Below are 21592 nucleotides of genomic sequence, written 5' to 3'. Positions count from 1 at the left end.
GCATTCTGCAACTGAACAAGTTGCAATAATAATGTGGCAGAAGGAGCAATAGTTCTGTGTCTCCTTGTGCCACTTTGGGGAATCACTGACTTAACAGTTCCTAGTGCTGTCCCTCATCTGACGAGTGCTCAGCGGAGTACGCTCCAGAAAGCTGCAGCACCAACTCTGTTGTTCACGAGAGGATGGCAATCCCTTATTTTCTGGACAGCAGCCACCTTGTCCAACAGAATCGTAGAAAAACCTCTCATTCCCATGCAAATGACAGCACAGACTATGTTGGCGCTGTGGGCGGTCATGTCATCGTTCTACCGGGGCATCTTGGCCACTGCTTAACAGCTGAGATTGTGTTACAAGGTTACTTAGGCTGGATTTATTATGCCCAAGAATTGCAGTGGATTTGTATGCTTGTCTAGATGTCAGTGACCTGGCATGGCTGACTGCCATCCGTATTGAGTTGGAGCTGAATTCTTGTCCCAAGCCCAGCCTTCATTCTTCACTGTGAAGTAACACTGGGGTCCCTCAAAGCAGTAGAGGCTGGGAATGGGAAAGATACAGATTTTTCAGAAGCCACTTGTGGGAGATTTGTCTTTGTTTCTGATTAGTGAACAACATGATGCCACTCTAGCAATGCTTGATTTTTTTTTTTTTTTTCAGATAGTGCAGTACCAGTGCTTTTGAAACCCAGGCTGAAATAATGGCTCATATCCATGGTATGCTGCGTAATGTATGCTCAGTTAAGCCATGTAGAGTACACATGGCTAGGTAGTATGCCATGCCTGAGTTGCTTAAATGTGCCTAGATAGAAATTTGAGTGTTTTTAGGGATGATTCATTGTTTGTCTGTCATTTTAATATGCGGGTTCACTTTTTTATCAATACCTTTTCTAGTGCCAAGCAAAATTATGTTTAAGAGCAATATTTGGTTTTTTGTTTGCCTTTTTTTTTTTTTTTTTTATTTCCCCTACCCTTAGGACAGTTCGGGTGTTTCAAGCTCTCAAAAACCAGGACAACGAAATGCCGGACTGTCAAATGATGAGACTTCACGGCTTTATGTGAAGAAAACGATTGTGGTTGGCAACGTCTCCAAGTTAGTATCCAGAGTTTGAGGGATGGACCTTTATTTCATGATCAAATGGAATAGGAGGTTAAAATTAGGAGACAAATAAAATTGCTAGGCTGTCACAATGTGAGGTATTGCCCTTGAATAATCACTGTACCCAAGACTGCACTCCTCAAGTGTCTACAAGAGGAGTTTTTTGAGAGAACAGGTGTTTTAGTAGTTGTTATATATATAAAGGAAATTTTTAAGATCTCTTTCTTTCAAGGGAAGTCTTTCAACTTTTTCTGGCCAGTTAGAAATCCCAAGTTTTTCCATGAAAACTTGGAAAAGCAAGTTGTCCTAATGGCTAATTCACTGTGTCCATAGGGACAATGTGGAGGTTTTTAACAAAAAAAAAAAAAAAACAAACAAAAAAAACAAAAAAACCCAACCCAAAACAACAAAACCACCAGAATGAGGAAAATTGTGAGTCCAGAACAGTCTGAAGAAATTATGTTGTAAAGTTTTTATTTATTGTTTCATTCCCCCCAAATTTTAAGACAGGTGAATATACGTAAGTTTTGAACTTTGAGGAAATCAGTAACGAAAGGCATTCATTTTAGGAAACTATGGCCAAGCCCAGGTTTTAACTCTCCGCCCTCGTGCTATTCAAGTCAGTCTTGTGCTCTTGTACAGGAAGTAGCAAACATTTGCTGATGAGACTTACAGTGTTAGAATTGTGTCTTGAAAGCTTAAGCCCAGACCTGGAACCAAGTGTTGACTGTGAAGCTTCTTTAAAATTTATAGGAATAATTACTAATTTTTTTATTTATGGTAGCAGAGCTGGTGATATTGTGTTCTGGTGTGGTTTTGCTTCCTGTTATCTCAGAAAAGATGGGGAGGGGAGTTTGACAGCAGTAGAGCGTTAAAATTAAACTTCCTGATTAAGAAGCAGTTTAAATGAATGGATTTCATATGGCACTTGTGCAATAAAATGGAGGAAATGTATGAGAAGCATAGAGTAGGTTATGGGACCTGTATCTGTTTCTGAATGAACTGTCAGAGTAAGGAATAATGAGGAGAAATGTACTAGAGGCAAGATTAGCATAAGCGTTTTACCACCCCCAATTGTTTTGCCTAATCTTTCCCAAAATAATTTTTGTGGTATTTATCTGTTTGCAAATTTTTTTTTTAAATTGTGTTCGGTTTTTAATTTCTTTGCAGGTACATCCCCCCTGACAAGAGAGAAGAAAATGATCAGTCAACCCATAAATGGATGGTTTATGTCCGAGGCTCTCGGAGAGAACCCAGCATAAATCATTTTGTCAAGAAAGTTTGGTTCTTCCTCCATCCCAGTTACAAACCCAATGACCTGGTAGAAGTGAGGTAATAAGGAATTATTCCAGTCTTTATGCTTGCCACGATTACAGTGCCAAGTTTCTTAGGAAGTTAGCGACTTCTTTTCCTGGTTTTGTATTCCGTGTTTGTCTTGCTCCAGCATAATAGTAAAAATGAATTAGTTTTTATGCAACCAATGTGCCAAACAGTTTGGTGGTTTTTTGGGTTTTTTTCTTTTTTTTTTTTAATCTCTTACTGAGAAAAAGCATTCAGTTGTTGCATTTCATGTTATTCATGTGTGTTTGTGCATTTCCTATGTGTGTTACACTGTCTGCTGCACAGGTTAGACTTCTGTTGCTAAAAGAGGTGTTTTCTGCCTCCCTGCTAGTCCAGTGTGGAAAAGAAAGAGAAGTCTCAGAAAGCTGTTTTGCCCATAATTTTAGTGATATGTGTGCATTTGGGCAAGAATTTATGTCCCTCTCCCAAATATTCCTTTACTGTAGTGAGATCAGTGGCATTGGCTTCACGCTTCAGGGAATCTCCCATCAGTGTAATGATGTTGGTGCTGCAGAAACAGGGTAGCTTCTGTCCTCTCCCAAATGTATTCGAAGCTGTGACACTAATGAGATGAGTGGAGCCAGTTCTCTGTTGACTGCTGCAGGGAAATGCCCTATCAGTCTTTCATTCTTGCTCCTTTGGAGAAGACAGCGGGAGGATGCCTTCAAACTACTTCATGTCTTCCCAAAGAACGTTCAGCTGCCCGCCTGGAGGAGGGTGGGGGAAACTGGCTAGGTACAGAATGGCAACTTAATTCTGACAAAATTGAACTGACTGAAGGGCAACTCCAGAAAGACTTATCTGAGATAAGAAGTGTTGGTAAGGCTCGCTAATGTTTCTGAGAAGGCAACCCTGAGCAGGACAAAAGGAAACTCCTTTGTATTTCTTGTGTAACATCCTAAATTACACTTGATCACTGTCTTTTTGTGCCTTTCTCAGTTTACAATATCTGATTTCAGTGCTTTGGTCTTCTATTTTAATCCCATCTAGTTAATTGATTTCTTCTTGTTGCACAGTCCTAGTCATTGTAGTGAACATTAATGTTCAGGGCTAAAAATAGCCTTTAAACCTCTTGTGTTTTGTTTTGTTGCAAAACAACATTTTGCATTGATAATAACGAGCTGAAATACAAACAAAGTAACAGTAAATGTTAAGAGATTATATATACCCTTCTTTTTCAGCCTCAAAAATAACCATAGTTTAGTTAGCTTTTCTTTGTTGTCTGTGTTGTCCTCTTGGCGTTACATAAAGTGTGTCCCTTCTTGCTACTACATAGGGAATAGCAGAGAGTGATTGCACAATGCCATATTGAAAACTCACCTTGCAGCTGTGTCCTAGGAGCTGATTTGGGGGTTTTTGAAACAAGTATTTTTCATGGGCTTTTTTTTTTTTTTTTTAACATTGTTTCTCATGTTCTCCCATCCAACAGTATTTTACCATTTTCTTCCCTGTCCCCGTGTGCAAAAACAAAAGTATGTTTTCAGCTGTCCAAAGCCATAAAATTCTCATTTCTGTGATTATATTCTGGTGAATAGCAGGCCTGAAGATAGCTTTAGTTGTCAGCTAGAAAATCAGTCTTTGGCTTTTGAAAAAGAGGTAGGTGAAAGCTATACGACTTCTGCATCTGAAATGTGAATCACCTTTTGTTTCCAGAGAACCTCCGTTTCACCTGACCAGGAGAGGCTGGGGAGAATTTCCTGTGAGAGTCCAGATACACTTCAAGGATAGCCAGAACAAGAGGATTGATATAATACACAATTTGAAGGTATTTGAATAAAATATTTGAGATGAAGGCAGTTAAATGGGCTCTCCTGCGTAATCTAGAAGAGGGTCTGCTTCTGTGTGTGCTTCTGCCTGTCTCTGTTGTGTGTATGTCCTGCTGGTTATTTGCACACAAATAGTTGAGATGGAGAATCAAAAAACATCCAGGAAGGCCTCTTACCTTGGCTAGATTGGCATCCATGTGGTAGCCAAGGAACCCAGCCTTACAGAAGCTGGAACTGATTCTGCTCAGAGCAGCAAAGCATTGTTGTTTCCCTGCAGTTTGAGATTTTTATCATGCTCTCACTGGCTTTAATGTGACAGGGTGCTGCAGGGCTATCTTTTTCCTGGTAAAGTGTTTGCTATATCTGTTCTGTTCCTTCAGCACTTGCGCGTATCTGCTAGAGATTATCTTTGTTGATAGAGTAGGCAGGGAGAGGCTGAGATTCCCTATTCGTTCCTTGTTCCTTTTGAAAAGAGCCTTCTTTTTCAACTCATTCACCTGTCCTGCAACACTCAATACGATTTATAGGATGCAGCAGTCCTTGAAAACTAGGCCATTGCTCTTGTTTTAATGAGTAGTCCCTGGTGTCAGTGGATTAAGTCCTGAGCTGTTAGTGTGCTGTTTCTTTGAGCAGCATGATTAGTTTTATTTAAACTCTGCCTGCATTAATGAATTTCCTGCTACTGTAGATACCTCATTGCAACCCCAAATATAGACACTATAGAAGGTTGGAAATGTTCCCCTGAAACTTAAGGACATGTAATGCAGATGATGAGTAAAATACATTTGGAGAGATACAACCTGGGGAGAAATTAGTAACTGTTTGATGGATGTTGTGCAGTGAAGGACGCCCAGCCTACAGAAGAAAACTGAGCCAGTCTTTGGCACACAAGAACTCAAATCAGCAAGTCTTTGCTGTTCACATACTGAACCTATGGCTGCTGTGAGGTGATATGAGTGAGCTGAGCCCTTCTCCGTGGCTGGCAGCCTGTCTGCCCCTGAGCTCCAAGGCACTGGGAGCCTGTCAAGCCCAGCTTCTCTCTTTAGGTGTCTTAATAGATGCCTCAGGGATATTCTGCCTCTTGATCAGCTGATACTCAGTGTGAACAGTTATTTAATCAAAGTTATAGTGCAAACATAGCCTTAGGGCTGATTAGTTTAAATCTCTTTGAGTTTCTTCTCATTATTATTTCCTTATATTGACATCAGGAATAAAAAAGGACACTCCTCAAAGGCTCCTCTTAGATCGAAATAATAATTGCCCCATCCTCTTAGACTGAAATAATAATTGCCCCATCCCTGGAAACATTTGAGGCCGGGTTGGACTGGGCTCTGAGCAATTTGATCTGGTTCGAGATGTCCCTGCTCCTTGCAGGAGACAAGATGGAGACTAGATTCTTTAAACCTAGGAGATTCAAAGAGGAGAGATATCTAGTCTCCTCTTTAAAAGAGGAGAGATATCTAGGAGACTAGATGACCTTCAGAGGTTCCTTCCAACCCAAACCATTCTATGATTCTTTCTCCAACAATCTCATTTCCTTCAGCTTTTTTTCTCCTTTAGGCTTTGGGTTGTGGTTGGCTTTTTTGCACAAGAGAGGGTACTTAACAGAGCACACAGGTTTCTGACCCTGTGGCCTCAAAATATTTGATGTGCTGCAGCTCAACTTACATAGTTTCAACCCCTGTCAAACAAATTGTATTGTAAGTTCTAGCTCTAATGTATTGCTTTGCCCTGGTTAATATAAATATATTGTATTGTTTTACCCAGCTGGACAGGACATACACAGGCCTGCAGACACTTGGCGCAGAAACGGTGAGTCAATGGGTTGTGGAATGGATGTTGTACTTTAATATGTGGGACTAAACACAGAGTCAGACCCATTTGATTTCCCGGTTTCTGGAATGTAGATTTTGCTCTCTTGTTAAATAAAATTATTATGACACTTTGTCACTTTTCATTACAACAGTCACTTTTTTTCCCTTTCTAATTCAGGGGAAATTATTTCCAACTCCTCTTTCATAAAGAGCTTAACTTGTAATGCAGTTTTAATTTTTATTTCTTTGTGAAGCTTCTGGTATCAAATGTCTTGATTTGCATTCTGAGGTGCTGCAGATCTTGTACATAAAGAATTTGAGTTAAAGGGGTTGCCTAACTATTCTGCTGAAATTTTGTGATAGATTAAATACTTGTAAGTTTCTGCCTTTGTCAAGATTCAGTATCTTCATGGAAAGTGAACTCTTAAAACTTGAAATAAAATAACTGCATAACTCATAGTTTACTATATCTCTAAATTTGTGGGGTTTTGTTTGGGAGTTTTTTGTCATTTTTCCTTGTACTGTGGTGAATGGAAATTTTTATGATGAAGTTGTATTATTTCAGCTTTTCAGTTTGTGGAGAAAACATTAATGTCATATGTCTACTGTAATTAAAGAACGCTTTTGAAGAGTAGATAATGTTGTAGTGATGTGTTTCTCAAGATTTTATCAAAAAAGGCAGGAAGGGCAAGCTGCAGTTTTGTGCCTGTCACTGGGAGGGTATGCAGCCCTTCTTTCCTTAGTGGGATGCTTAGAGCTGAGCTCTGTATTCTTCCCAGTATTCACTATTCAGGTTTCCCCATGGACTGAGAGATGGGCTATTTTACTGTGGTGGTTAAATGTTGGGAGATTTTTGTCTTAGCTCAGGGGGTGCTCTGGGAAGTCTCCTTGGAATGAATGAAGATGTTATGCGGGGGAGGGGGGGGAGACAGAGCTATCTAGACATTAAAGTAAAAAGAAAAGGCATAGTTGTGTTCACTTTTTAATCTTTTACCTAGCTACCAGATATTAATGTCGTCCTTTCCCCTGTTTCTGGAAGGTAGTGGACGTGGAGCTACATAGGCATTCCCTTGGCGATGAGTATCTCTTCTCCCAGTCTTCAGAGTCTGACCTTCCTGACATTCCTACACCTTTACCACTGCCATTGAGTATCCCAGCACCGGTCAAAGCTTCTTCGCCAATTAAACAGTTGCGGGACTCCAGCCCAGATGCGTCTGTGGACAAAGGTGAAATTTGAGTTCTTGGAACCTCAGCTCCTCTGGATACCTCATCTTAATTGCTGTTGTGCCTTAAAGGTTGCCAGTGCTACGTGCTCCTTTCTCATCCCAGATGATAAATTTCCTCAATGTATTCTGAAATGTAATTCAGAAATTGTTATGGTTTATTTGGTTTCGGATTTTGGTTTTTTTGGGTTTTTTTTTTGATCTAGAGTTTGTGAGTTCTGTTTTGCTAAACTTATGGAGGTTTATGCAGCAGATGCAGCTGGAAGAAAGGTCGTTGAATAGCACATGTAGTTTTGTTCTTGGCAGACTGTTTTCAGAGGGATTTTTAGGTTTCTGAATGTTTTAGGGGCTCTATACATTTAAAGAATTGGTCTAGTGGTGTGTTCAGTTACATGTGTTAGAGCCTAATATGAGTTCACTGTGGGGGAGCAAAAATGACTACGTAACTGTGGTGTTGAAAATAGAAAGTGAGAAATACGTAGTGCACGTTTGTCTGAGGGATGGCTTCTGTGCATGTCATGGTCTTGTCCTCACCTTCCCTGTAAGATCAGGAAGTGCAGCAGCCTTTGTGATAGGGCAGCAGTTGATGCCTTGTGATTATTTGAAATGCCTGAAACAAGCTAGTGCTGGCCTCTTGGGCACACTGTTGTGATTTTTAGTTTGTGTGAAGTAGGAAAAATTGTGCCTCTGTTAGTATTTAGCTTTATTTTTTTGAAATATATCATGTCAAGGCTTACATGATAGATCCTGGTTAACTGGGCTGAGAAACAAGGGCATATTTTGTGGTTTACACATTTTAGTGTGAGAAATTTGCTGGAAACAGCAACTTTGTATTTCAAAATATGGTCGCATGCAGCATGGGCTGATGCCTTTCTTGATTTATCCTGACACCTATGTTCAAGGAATGGCTTTAAGCTGGTGTCTTGCATGGTGCACTCTCTGGAAGGTGCTGTGATGCTGCTGGCAGAGTCCTGCCTCAGCAAGAAGAATGTCCACCGTTTAAGTGTGGAGTTCTCTTGTAGCCAAAAAAGCAGAAACACAACCAAGGTACGCAGGCTTTTATTCAAACAGGAGGATATACAGCACTTTTAGGAAAGCTGTGCTACAGCAAGCAGGGAGGAAGTAAACCTGCCTTTCTTACTCTGACAGGCAGTGGCTTCTCCAGGTTAATTGATCTCCTACATCGGATAAGATGGATTCCTAAGCCCAGGTCGAAAGGCAGTAGATGGTCTCCTTGTGCTCTTACTGACAAAACTGTGCTGTGAGATTCCCTGCAAAGGAGATCTATCTTTTGGTCTATGGAAGTGTCGTTTCAAGAAAACATGTAAGATGTGGCTGATCACCTGCCACAGCTGAACAAGCACAGTAGCATTTTATTCTTCTATTCAGAGGCAGATCTAATAGGCTTGCACAGGAGGAACCCCCTACTCCACTTCCTCCCCGTTCAGCGCTGCCCACCAGTTGCTTTTCCTTCCTTAGAGAGTGTGTTTGTCATACCTGTTTGTGTAGAGAAGCACAGTAAGGAATTAGATGTCTCAGCTTAAGAACTATTTCTCTTCTTTTCCCTGTTTTAATCAGGATTCTCTGGGAATGCTGAAACCGAAAGACATGCCACGTTTTATTCCCTGCCATCTTCGATAGAACGGACTCCCACCAAGTTAGCCACACAGAAAGTTGCCTTTGGCTCTCATGGAAATTCAGCCTTTCAACCCATTGCAGCTAGCTGTAAAATAGTGCCTCAAGGTCAGAGTCCCAGCCCTGCAGAGTCACCAGGAAAATCCTTCCAGCCTATCACCATGAGTTGCAAGATTGTATCAGGTGAATGTTAGTTTACCTATCCCAGTGCTGCACCCTGGAAAAAAGAGGGTGAACCAGTTGGACTTGTTTTGGGTCCTTCCCCTAATTTCCTGCCAATGTTTGAACATCAGGCAGTAGGAAGCTCTAGAATAAGGAGCTAAACACACTTCTTAATGTTCAAGGAAAAAAAAAAAGTGTGAAATGCTTCACATCAGATCAAAAGCAGGATGTTCTGCTGTTCTCTCCCTGTTCACCAGTGCTTTTTAAGTATGAAAATTATAATCTTTAACTGGGCTGCTACCCACAGGAAAGCCCAGGCAAGGACACATCTTCCATGTTGGGTATTTGTATGTGAGAAGAAGCCATACTTCTGCCTCCTGCTTTCACACAGCTGGGATGGATTAAGAAGAAATTTTTTTTCTGATTATTGTGCAAATAATTAGATTCAACCTTGTAGACTCAAATGGTCCCTCTTGTACTTGCAATATCTCTTCAGATGGAACAGCTTTGGTCTTCCTCTTCCAAAAGTCCGTCCTCTGTTGGATTAGATTGTCAGCTGACTGCAGTGAGCAGTGTGATACTCTTTTGATAGCTTTTGAACCAAACATGGTCAAGGTGCTGTTTACTCATTTCATTTATAGTCCCTTCCCTGCCTGGGCATGATGCCATCCACTGGATGATGTTTCACATCAGAAAGTTTTAATATGCAGCTCACCGTGTCACGTGTTGTGAAGCTGAAAGGTGACCTGTTACATCCCTTCATTTTCTGGTGTTCAGGGTAGAAAGAATGAAGCACCAGCTATCAGTGCGTGATTTCTGATTATCTGCTCCCAAATAATTTTCCTCAAGTATGTCTGGTTTGTTGTTTTTTTTTAATTAAATTTTAGTATTTTTCCTTGACATCTTGAAACTGTACTCTGGCTGATTTACATTTGAACCTATGCCAAATGCTTTCTTCTTTCTTAATAAGCTCTTCTCTTGATCTTCTTTTCCCAAGGCTTCCCAGAAAGCAAGAATTACAGGGTCCATCCTATCTTTCTTAAATCCTTTCTTAAATCTCTGTTGATCTTTGCTATTTAAATGTTTCCCAGCTAAGTATTTTTCCAAGATTCTGCTACCTGCTGAGAGGTGTCACCCTTTTCGTATTTCAAAAGCAGTCTATAAGACATGGGGATATTAGTTGATCAGCATTTGCATTTAATTTTAATTGTCAGTCATTGCCAAGAAAGCAGATTAACAGCCAGTTGAAGCTTAGTGTGGTTGGTGCTGTCTCTTTTCTCTGATCAGTTCCTTGCCTGTCCTTTTCTCTGCATTTCTTGTTTACCCCCTCACGCAGCTTTTTTCTTCTCTGGTTTTTCTCTCTCCTAGTCCTGTTACCCAGAAGTTGCAGATTTTACACTTTGCTTTCAAGGGCCTCTACTGTAGTGAGAGCAGTGACAAGATGAGAGCACCTATGCCTTTCTGATGGCTGCTGTATTGCACGGCCCTTTAACGTGAACTGCTCGGTTCCTGGCTCTGAGTGCCTGTACTGTGGGCTCCATAAGGGAAAGAGAGCCTGTATCAAAGAGCTCAGCTCTCTTTCTTCATCTCCTTGGGTGGACTGCTCTTGGCAGTGAGAATGACTTAGGTAACATCCTTCAGGATTCAGGGATGGACCAGATGGCTTCTCAAGGTCCCTTTGAACCCTACTTGTCCTGTTAGACAGAGAATGCCCAGGGTAGGTACAAGCCATAGTGCTTTACGTGTCTTCTCCTTTCCTTCTGTTTCCTCTTTCCTTCTCCAAGTCCTGTGATCTCACTCAGGCTGAGAAATGCATCCTCAAAAGATGTTCCTTCGCTAAGCCATTTTGAAAAGTACTGCTTTTGCTGTATTTTTTTATTTTTTTTGTTCTTACAACATTTACAAGATAGAAGCATTGGACTTTTTTTCTTAAGGTTCTCCAATATCGACCCCTAGTCCATCTCCGCTACCTCGTACCCCAACCTCCACTCCGGTGCACATGAAGCAAGGCTCTACTAGTTCAGTCATTAATAATCCATATATTATTGTGGACAAGCCTGGACAGATGGTTGGAGCAGCAGCCACAAGCACAGGTGTGTTACGTGATCACAGAAGGCAGTGGCTTAGTCTTACCCATTCAAGTTTGTTCTCCTTTTGAAATTATTAATATAATAACAGTATTTCAGCTTGTGAAGATGGAAGAGTATTCAGCAAAGAAAGAGGGAAGTATTGTTGGTTTGCACAGCTGGCCTGTGTAACATGCTTACGGGTATCTCAGATTTTAACATAACTTCTTTTAGGAAACAGCACATAGTGCAAGGCCAAATTGAATTCACAGATGCATCTTCAAAGAGAGCCTGTTCTTTGAAGGTAAAAAGGGAAGGAGAGAAAGCAGTGTAGACTGTGGTGCACAGAGATTCAAACAGAAACTGCACAGGTGGTTGGGTGAGGACTGTATGGTGGATGTGAGCAAAAAGCATCGAGAGCTTGCAGCGACTTACAAATCAGTCTTAAGTTGCAGTGTACGGTGCTCTAGATGTGTTGAAACGGTGGAGTCGACCTGGGTTGCCAGGAGAACAGCCATGCTAGCTTCTGTTGCTGCTGCTGGTCTGATTCCAGCTAATGTGGATTCCTCTAGCTGGATTCTTTCCGGCCTTCAGTGGTGATGTAAGGAACTCCTCCCCTTCTGACCCCAGGCTGAAGGGGAGGAGGACTGAAGTGCAGGAGATGGGTGATGGGTATGGGAGTCAACTGGTAATCTTTGTGTAGGGGCTGGAAGAAAGGTCACTTGAAAGTCATTGTTGTAATTTGTGGCCAAGGACTGCTGTCTACTTAAAAACACACTTGTTTGTCTATGCGTATGCTTGCCTGCATCTCGGAAGGGTGCTCAGATCCATGTGGTGAACTGCAGCCTCCGTGTAACACGCGTGCCATTCACTGAGCGTGGTTGGAAAGTGCAAAAATTCTTCTCTTAATAATGGTTCCTCCTCTTCTCTGAGGGAGAACAGCTGTCATTCATTTTAACTTCGCCACAGAGGGAATTGGTAGGGGGAAGCACAGTCATAGCTGAATTTTTTTTAAAGTATGTTTTGGGGCTTTCTTGGTACACTGAAGCTATTTTGGTTTTTTTTGGGGATTTTCTGTCTCTTTTTTCTTTCCGATTTCTTCCTTACCTCCAGCCTGACTGTCTACTCTGCATATGTGGTTTATCCTGGTATGGGTAACTTTCATGTTCTCTTCAATAGTTCACTAACTTTCAGAGTAGAGATTTGTACATGGAGGATAGGACCTGTAGGTGCACCAGATGGTTTGGATGTATGACTCGTAACACCACTAAAGGTACAGTTTCCCAACACATTAGGGTGAAATTTGCAAATACAGACTGGCCTGGAAGAAACTGCCTGCTGCCTCTCCCTCCCCTGTGCTCCTGCTGCTTCCCCTGTATCCTGCACAAGTCAGATCAGGTCAGTGGTAGAGCAGAAAATTAATACCCTCTCCAAATTAAGCTTTGTTGTCAGACAGCCTCATCACCAGACCCTGTATGAGGGAGCAAGAGGGAATGTGGAACTGTTTTTTTGGCAGCAGCAGCCAGGCTGGGTTGAGTGTAATGTGATACTACAGACAAAGTCACTGGGATGTTTTTGATAAGACTACAGATCATATTTAAAAAGAGGGATGAAATCTTTATGCTTTGTGAAAGCCAGCCTTCCCAAACCCCATTATTTCAAGAAATAGCAGCTCATTTACTTTTAAATTTAAGTGCAGATTGTAGTACAACTCTATGAGAGACTATTACTGTATTTTCATGTGTGTAATCCATTGGCCTTAGTGTCTCTTAAACAAACCAAACTAACAAACCAAACCAGCAGCAGTAACAAAACTGCTGCTGAGCAACAGAGTGTTGTGTACACACTCTGATAATCCATGGTAAGTTTACCACTGAACCCCCATCCATCTTGGGAGGTCAGGAGAGTGCTGTGGCACATGTATCTGTATGTTAATTTTGCAAGAGTAGCTTTCCCCAGACAGAGGACACGATGTCTTCATTCCTTATTTCTGTTTCTTCCTTTACTCAACTCACTGTCCCTTCCTCCTGTTACTCCTCACTTTCTCTCGTTTTCTGGCTTTCCTTTTCCTTCACACTCCATCCTCCTCCAGGCCTCCATGCCAGTCTCTGAGGCTGGGATACGTTCAGAGGGTTTCTGGGCAGTGGAGGACGTTACATCTCCAGCAGCATGTTCTGACTGGCAGCTCATTTACTGTCCTGATTTCACATATTTGCATCTGTAGCCAATACCCTCAGCCACCCAGGAAGGTTCCTGACCATTTGCTTGCAGCAAACAGAGCTGTTGGTGGAGAGTACCTTCTCTGGGGCAGGGGTTCCGCAGGTGGAAATTTGGTAGGGGTTTTGTTTTGTGCCCATGCCCTCCATTGACATACCTCGTGGTGAATACAAAGTCAAAATGAAATGCCATGCTTCTTGTTAGAGGAGGTTTCATGTGTTCAGTGGCACTGCTCCCCGGCCCTCACCCAACATCTGCTTTATTTCCTGATATGCAGGGAGCCCAACCAGCAAACTGACCGCTGTCTGTCAGGCCTCTCACGGAACTGGATCTCCTGTATCAAAGACCCATGGGAGCAGTTTTGTCACCTCAGCTGTCAAGGTAATGTTCTCATTAGGTGCCTACTTTCCATTTAAAATCCAGCTTCCTGTTAAATAGAGCTTTAATATTATAAATTCTGCATTTCGGGCAACTTCTTTTGGGTGTCATTTCATATGGAGGTTTACTGTGTCTAACAGATGGAGCTGTATGAGAACATGGTGGTTATACAAGACGATAGTGTCACTTCATACAGCTCTAATTAGACTTGCCTACACCTTTGTTAAAGGCACTGCTCTCTTCCTTTTCTGCAAGGAAATCCATGGAAAGCATAGCTCTCAAAATGTCTTATCTTTCGAAATAGCTCTTCTGTAGCTGACTTTGATCTTCTTCACTTTGCTAGTGGCAGTATGTGATTAAGTAAGAGATGCCCTGCCTCAAAACCTTCACTCTCTTCGTTATTTTTGTGTAGCAGCTGCTCCAAGCAGCCTGAAAATAGCTCAGTTAGTGGTTTTACAACTGCCTGCATTTAGAAAAATGTTTATGTAAACAGTGGAGTAACCAAATGTGCAAACAAACAGTGATGAATAGGATTCATGCTTCTGATCTGCAAAGCCCAAAAGGTACGGAGCTGAACTGTTTCACATAAAATCTCTCCTACATCTTGTGCTAGGAAGGATATTTCTGGCAGGCAAGTGGCATCAGTGAGGCTCTTTCTGAAAGCAGCTGGTGGGTGTGCTGCTGAAAACAGGAGCGTTTCCCTGTCTCCAAGTTACAAGAATATTAATGCAGGATATAGTGGGGGAGGAGGGCTTGCCAGTAGCCTGCAAAGAGCAAATCACTTTACATTTGGAACTGAAATGCTTCCTATGTCTGTTAGGGGAAAAGTGTTGAAGATTACTGTCTGAGGCAATTAGTTTGGAGTAGCATTTTGAGTGTCAGGTGTGCAGCTAGCTATTCAACTGTCAAGAGCCTGCCTGCTCAGATGGATTTCACTTAACTATGTTGAAAACCATTCATTAGTCTTTTATTTTCACTGATTTGGGACAGTTTCTTTCTGAAAGGTTTTAAATGAGTCAAAGTAGGCATATGTCATAAGTAACAGTTGAATTCTGTATTTGCAGGGAGAAGTTAAAAACTGAAGATATTAAATATATATATAGATATATGTATAATCTTAGCTTTGTAAATAGAAATGTATCCTGATTTATGTCTTCTGGTTGATGGAAAAGTTGTAATTTTATGGTATCTTTAAAGAGGAGATGTCTCCTAATGCAGTGTGATGTTACAGATTGTACTGAGCTCACCACTTTTCATCTCTTCACTATGTGCTGGTTTTCTCTGCCTTTTTTTAATGAATTAAGGCTGTGTATCATCAGCCACTTTAAAATAACCACTACACAGTTATTTTACTTATGTAAAACAGAACTGTAACAAACTTTCTCAAATGCATTTAAGTTTTCTACCAGCCTCAGATCCAGAAATGCCAGGTGCATGATTTTGCAGGTGTGGAGATGTTTTTTACTGCATTTAGTTACATAGCCTCGCTGTTTCTTTCTACCTGGAAAGGCTGTGTGCCATCCCATCTTTCTAGTTACAGGAGAGCAAAAATTCATCTGAGAGAATTTTGCTTGCAGACTTAAATTGAACATTTTTTTTCCCCTCCATAACTTGTTTCTTCTTGGATTGTCTCCTGTCTCTGAGATTGTATATAGAATCACAGAGTGGTTGAGGTTGGCAGGGACCTCTAGAGATTATCCAGTCCAAATCCCTCCTTAAAGCAGGGTCCCCCATTAGCCTGCTTGAATTTTACAGCTCTGAAATGCTTTGTATAAAAAGCTAGTCAGGGAACGTGAATCCATTTCTCTCACCTGTGTATACTGTAGTAAGAAACAGCTACTGCAGTTGGAGATGTAACTTTCAAAAAAAAATTTGCTTTATACGTTGTATTAAGTGTGTTACGCTCCTTTTACTTAAGCGTGGACTGATTTTGGAAATGTCTTATTTGTATAGGTAATTTGGCTTGTTTACATGGTCCGTGCTACCCTTTATTAGCAGTCTATTGTTTTATTTCTTGTAGTAGATGTTTCACTGATTTTTTTTTTTTTTTTTTCCCTCTCCATATCTTCCTATTCGCAGCAGGAGGATTCTCTTTTTGCCACCATGCCACCCCTTTGTCCCATTGGGAGTCATTCCAAGGTGCAAAGCCCCAAATCGGTCACTGGAGGACTTGGAGCTTTTACGAAGGTATTCCTCTTGGCTTTTGTGCCAGGACAAGGAGCCCAGTAATGCCATTTCATGATGGCTTGTGCCATAAACCGTGTAACTTCCAGTGCATGTAAACCTGTTACTGGAACCAATGTGACTTGCTGACAAGGGCTCTCTAGCACCTCTCAAAAATGTATCTTATTTTCTTTTCTTTCCCTGTGGCTCTACTGTGTACCTATGATCTTTCTTCTAATGTCCTCTTTCATCCTTTCTTGTTTTTTTTGAATCATTGTCTTATTGAGGCGAATATTTTAAAAGCTATTTTTAGTGGGATACAGTAAAAGTAAACTGCAGTAGATCTGTTAGGAGCTTCTTAAAAATGATATAGTGATTTCTGAATCTTGGATGTTGCCACTTCTGAGTACATTTCCTTAAATGTTGCCATCTGGAATTTAAAGTTGTATCTGGCAATACTAGGTAATCCAAGTAAAATGTGGAAGAGTGCTTCCTACCAGTTGCAGTACCTAGAACAATCTAATGCAAAAAAGACCCCAGCCTTTCTTGAGTCGCTACTCTTAGGGATTAGATTTAGGCCCTGTCCCAGAGAAACATAAAACATATGCCCAAGAGCATAGTGTCAGCTCTAACGATTTACAATATCTATAGCTATAATACCAGTAGTAATTTTGCAGGATATAGGAAAAAAAAATGTTTAGAATGTGTTCTGAGCAGAAAGATGCTTAGAAATTTGAAACCTTAAAGTGGTGTGGCTCCATGCTGAGATGCAGGGCCTGAAGAATTCAGGTCTGGCCAAGTCCGTTGTTAGCGTGACTAGTAGTTGTAATATTACTAGCAATTTCTATGAGCATCTCTCCAATCTGGAGTGCTTTGTAAATACAGACACGTTCCCCTCCTCCTCACTTGTGTGTTGGGAGTAGCCCTCATCTTGGAGCCAAGTTAGAGAGTCCACCTGGTGGTAGGAACCACGTCTGAGTTTACTGGCTGTTGCCTGCCCTTTCCTGCAGACAGGCTGTTCCAGAAATGATCCCCAGTGATTCAAGGTGTTTGCTTTTCTTATTGTTATTTCTTCCTGTTTAAAAGGTGATAATAAAGCAGGAGCCGGGAGAGCTGCCCCAGCAACCTCAGCTACCAGCGACAGGGACAACGACTCAGACCTCTGTGCAGCAGTATGTCACTGTAAAAGGGAGCCACATGTTAGCCTTGTCGCCGCAGAAGCCGGTCGTGAGCACAGGCGAGGGGACAGTGCAGTCTAAGGTAGGAGGCACTTGGTCGTCTTTGGTGTGGTGTAAGTTGTCTTTCTTGTGGTTTTATTTCAACACTTCATGCTTCTCTCAGGGGTGGAGGGTTGCTTCTGTCTCAGACCCAGGCAGCAGCACTGTGGTTAGCTGGTTTCTCCATATGCACAGAGTGGCTGTTATTGTGCTTACTTGTAGTTCTTGACAAGAGAGCAGAGTGAGCAGGCGCTACTGCATTTCGTTGTGTACAGGGAACATCTCCCACTTCTGTCTAACCCATTGCAGGAGTGGGGTGGGGATGGTTTTGAACTGAAGCCTGTCAACCCAGAAAGTTGGCTGCCATCATCAGCTCTTGCTGAAACTCATCCAGGGCTTTCTGTAAGAGGAGGAAAATTCTTTCCTTGGACTGCAGGCCTGCAACAAAAAAGAACAGGACAAATAGGGAGTGGGGTGGAGGCTGAGCCAGAACTAGCATTAGGTGAAAGCAGTCCCACTTGAGTGGCAACTCAGGTGTTTTATTGTAGGAGTCTGTGCCAATGCAGTGCTGCTGTGACAGGAGTGATGCAGCTTCTGAGAAGGCACGGTAATTGTCCAGTGACAAGATGACAGATGTGTCAGAAGCTGTCTCCATTCTTGCCTGTTTCTATTGTGGATAGCATCAAATCTCTTTGACGGTGCCAAGCACAAGAAACTACATACAGAGCTTTCACTTTTGCATAAGTAAATATATATTTACATTTGCAACAGTTCGTTGTCCTTTTTACTGCATTTTTTGCCTGTTTGAGCAGGTATGCAAACTCCTGTTTCCCTGCAGTTGCTGTCAGCACATAAAATTGAAGCACTTCCTGGATTCTGCTTTGAGGCCATAGTTTTCCCAGGGAGTCTGTTCCCATGAATATGTTGCAACTAAATTTCTGGATCTCTGTGCCTTGCCAAGGCAGGCTTTATCTTCAGCTGGAATTAAGCCATTGCTCAGAAAAAAATGGAAGTGCCCTGTAATTTGAATGTACTTAATCTTTTGTGGGTGCTCTGAAATCCCAATTGTGTTTAACGGTTTATCTTTTTACTTGGGATTGGCCTCTTGCCAGTTTAATTTTGTTTCTGAATTAATAGCTTTTATACGTGACTAGACATGTATAAAGGGTCCTGAAATGCCTAGAGATGGAGGTAGAATTCAGATGATTGCTCTTGCCAGCAGCACATCATCCAATACTTATTTGTTGCAGGTTGTCAGCGTTCCAGTTGGTTCTGCTTTACAGTCGACAGTGAAACAAGCGGTGGCTATAAGTGGTGGCCAGATACTTGTGGCGAAGTCTAGCTCTTCGGTAGCAAAGGCTGTTGGTCCGAAGCAGGTTGTGACTCAAGGCGTAGCCAAAGCCATTGTGAGTGGAGGCGGAGGGACGATTGTTGCTCAGCCTGTGCAGACTATAACGAAGGCACAAGTTTCTTCCACAGGTGCTCAGAAAAGTACATCTCAAGGCTCAGGTAGAGTAATTTTACACCTTGTTAATAGCTCATGATGAGACATGATGACTTTGAGGCTCTGTAATGATTTCTTCAGCTGCAGAATAACTATGTGTTAACATATTCTTTCTTACTAATCTCAGAAGAGAAGCTCTTCAAAATGAGTAGAGAGGTCTGTAGGGATATTCAGGCTGACGAAGATTAGTAAGAAAGGAAATGTTAGCTCACCTGTAAGGAGGAAGAGGGAGCACAGATACTTTAAAACACGCGTTGTTAGGTGAGTGGAGATCAGACATATATGCTGGAGAGTGTGCTGGAGACTTCATAGACTTTCATGGAGGCAGGTCTCAAGTTTTGCCCAGCATTCTGGTCCTTAGGTGCTCAAAGGACTTCATGTAAATCCAACCAAGAAGAGCCAAACTGTCCTTACTGCATCTGCATATCTTCCCCAGTGCTTACACTTACGGGAGTATGGGCAGAAGCACCCCGCCTGCTTCTGCACACAGCTGGCATTAGCTGAGTGTGTTAGCTCAGGCTCTGGGCTGTTTGAAAGGTAGTGTGTGGCCCCTGGACTGGAGTAAGCCTGTAGACCCCATGGCTGTGCTGCATTGGCCTGCAGCCATAAGTGGTACTGCACACAGGGAGCTGCTGGTTTTTTTGTTTGTTTTTTTCTCCACACCTACTCAAAAAAGTGTCTTTGCATCACTGGTGGAGTTAATCTGCGGGTTAGGTCAGCTAAGTATGGATTATCAAAGACTAGCTGCATGTCACTCCTAGTACTTTTATCCTCTGCAAATTTCAATGCATACTACTTTTTGCAAGCAGTAGTTTTATTTCTTTTTATTCTTTCTTTCTAGTGATGGCTACACTGCAGTTACCAGCCACCAACCTGGCAAACTTGGCAAACTTACCACCAGGCACCAAACTGTACCTCACCACCAACAGCAAGAATCCTTCTGGGAAAGGAAAACTGCTTCTCATACCCCAAGGAGCCATACTGCGAGCCACAAATAATGCTAGTTAGTCTTGCAGGGAAATCTAATGAGTTAAATAATGTAATCACTGCATAATTAATGTTTGGCGTTTTTGCTATAAAGCATCCTGGTACTGTGGAAGTCAGTAGTGGGATGGGGTTTCTTTGTTCACAACAACACAGCATGCGGTTCTTTTTAAGACTGAAATCTCACAAGTGTCTACTGGTTTAGATGAAACTGCTTTTTATGCTGTGCTCTCAGTGTCTTTCTGTGCTGAAAGCAGAAAATGCAGTTTTCCTCAAAATTCAGTCAAGTGTTGTCTTTAACTCTTCCTTGTGAAGAGACCGCTTCCCAGAAGAGACAACTGCATTTTCACGATGTAGAACTGAGATTAATTTGAATGTCATTGTGAAGGTTATTAATAAGTAATGGAATGACAACCTGAAGAAACTAGGAGCATGAGAAGCTTAACTTTGAAAAGGACAAGATACTGTATCTGGAATGAGGGAAAGAAATCGTTTTGAATATTGGTATCAGGTTTGGCTCCAAGCTGTTGAGAACAGCAGAAACACTTCTTTGTTAATGGCCATGTGAATCAAACTTGCTGTGAAATACCTGGAGAATAACACTGCTAAAATAGTTCCAATGGGCGACACTTGGTTTATAGTGTACTGTTGTTGTTGGGAAAGACTACTGCAGGTTTTGGACTGTGTAGGTGAAGAGTTCTGTCGTGAGCCTTCTCCAGAATGATCCTTTTGAGGCTGGGGTTTGGAATGGGAGATTGATTGCGTATAAACTGTTTGCTCATAGTTCTGTTACTGGCAATAAGGAAGAGCTATTATTCAGTTTAATATATAAGGCTGTAAGGAGCAGCGACATAGCAATAGAGTACCCATCACTGAAGAAGTAGATACTCTTGCTGAAGGTATTTTTGGGCTGTAGAACTTGTGATGGGAGCCCCATTGCTTGAGATCTAAAGAGGCAGCTGTGGCAGTCCAGCTTTGACAAGGAATGAATCTTGCAGGTGTCAAGGAAGACCAAATACTTGTGATTTTTATGACAGAGCCATGAATTTTTTTCTTTACCCTTGTTTCTTAATGAGAGACTACAAAAAAGTCAGGCTGTTCCTTCTGGAGGCAGAGCAATATAAAAGTGTCACTGCAAATTACTGCTGCTCAGTATCTGTGATCTAATACTCTATTAACAAAGTTGCATTGGAACAGCCAATAAAAGTAAAATTAAGAAGCTAATGGGATTCAGAGTGTTTCTAGGGCTTTTGCTGCAGATACATAATCTGCAAAAGATTGATGAGAAGACTGTTAATGTGTCGGACAGCATTTTCTTTTGATAGAATATTCAAATGAGCTTTGTTTGCACACCTGTCCTCCTTATTTTCCCCCATAGCTCCTTTCGCTCTTGGCGTTTGCTGAGCTATAAGAGAGCACAGCAGTGTACCTGAACTGTGCTGTGCTGGGCAATAATGTTACTCAGCTGCAAAACACGTGGCAGCAAATGTCTTGCAAAGTGTTTTCAATTACTTGTATATGCAGGGATGCTTTGACAGCTGACAGTGTCTGGTTACTGAAGGGTAAAGCCTTTTTTTCTGGTTACAGGTCTCCAATCTGGTTCTTCTACAAACAGTGGAGGAGGAGGAACCCAAAGCACAAGCAGTAACTTGTCACAGCACCTCACTTATACATCCTACATCCTGAAGCAGACACCCCAGGTCAGTGGCATAAGCAGATGGACATTTCAGGCTGCAGTGGTGTTAGGTGGATGTCCTGTGCTTCTGTAGTACATGAAACATTCTTGGACTATGGGATCTAGATCCTCTCTAACAACCCTTGCACCTCTTCGTTCTGCCAGGCACCTGCTTTACACTTGCTATTGCTGTTGGCACATCTCTGCCCCTCACCTCCGCTTGCAGGGTCACACCCTCATGGCTCCTTGCAGACTGAGAACGCTGCACTGAGTAAGGCCAGGGTAGGCAGGAGGTGGAGAAGAGACAGTGTGATAAGACTGCCTGGTGGCAGGGCCACAAAGGTCACCGAAACAA

General features: G+C 41.9%; 1 protein-coding gene across 10 annotated transcripts in view; it reads left to right on the top strand.

Annotated features, from left to right (window-relative positions):
* The window catches only part of YEATS2 (YEATS domain containing 2), a 49281-nt gene that overhangs the window by 8246 nt on the left and 19443 nt on the right, over positions 1–21592 (top strand). For 6 of the 10 annotated variants that reach the window (XR_015259387.1, XM_086754812.1, XM_086754815.1 and 3 more), the window contains exons 6-18: positions 971–1086; positions 2263–2424; positions 4087–4198; positions 5967–6011; positions 7053–7239; positions 8815–9054; positions 10968–11126; positions 13594–13697; positions 15774–15881; positions 16944–17117; positions 18325–18583; positions 19420–19581; positions 21150–21262. Coding sequence is in view for 9 of the 10 variants with exons in the window: in XM_086754812.1 (XP_086610938.1) it covers positions 971–1086; positions 2263–2424; positions 4087–4198; positions 5967–6011; positions 7053–7239; positions 8815–9054; positions 10968–11126; positions 13594–13697; positions 15774–15881; positions 16944–17117; positions 18325–18583; positions 19420–19581; positions 21150–21262 (1941 nt within the window). In the remaining variant the exon portion in view is untranslated. The remainder of the gene's footprint in view (positions 1–970; positions 1087–2262; positions 2425–4086; positions 4199–5966; positions 6012–7052; positions 7240–8814; positions 9055–10967; positions 11127–13593; positions 13698–15773; positions 15882–16943; positions 17118–18324; positions 18584–19419; positions 19582–21149; positions 21263–21592) is intronic. The other 4 variants (XM_086754813.1, XM_086754816.1, XM_086754814.1 and 1 more) reach the window with 4 other exon arrangements.

This window comes from Chlamydotis macqueenii, chromosome 9 (assembly GCF_036417535.1).
Source record: "Chlamydotis macqueenii isolate bChlMac1 chromosome 9, bChlMac1.mat, whole genome shotgun sequence".
NCBI lineage: Eukaryota > Metazoa > Chordata > Aves > Otidiformes > Otididae > Chlamydotis > Chlamydotis macqueenii.
Note: the sequence above shows the minus strand (reverse complement) of the source record. Positions and strands in the feature narration are given on the sequence as shown.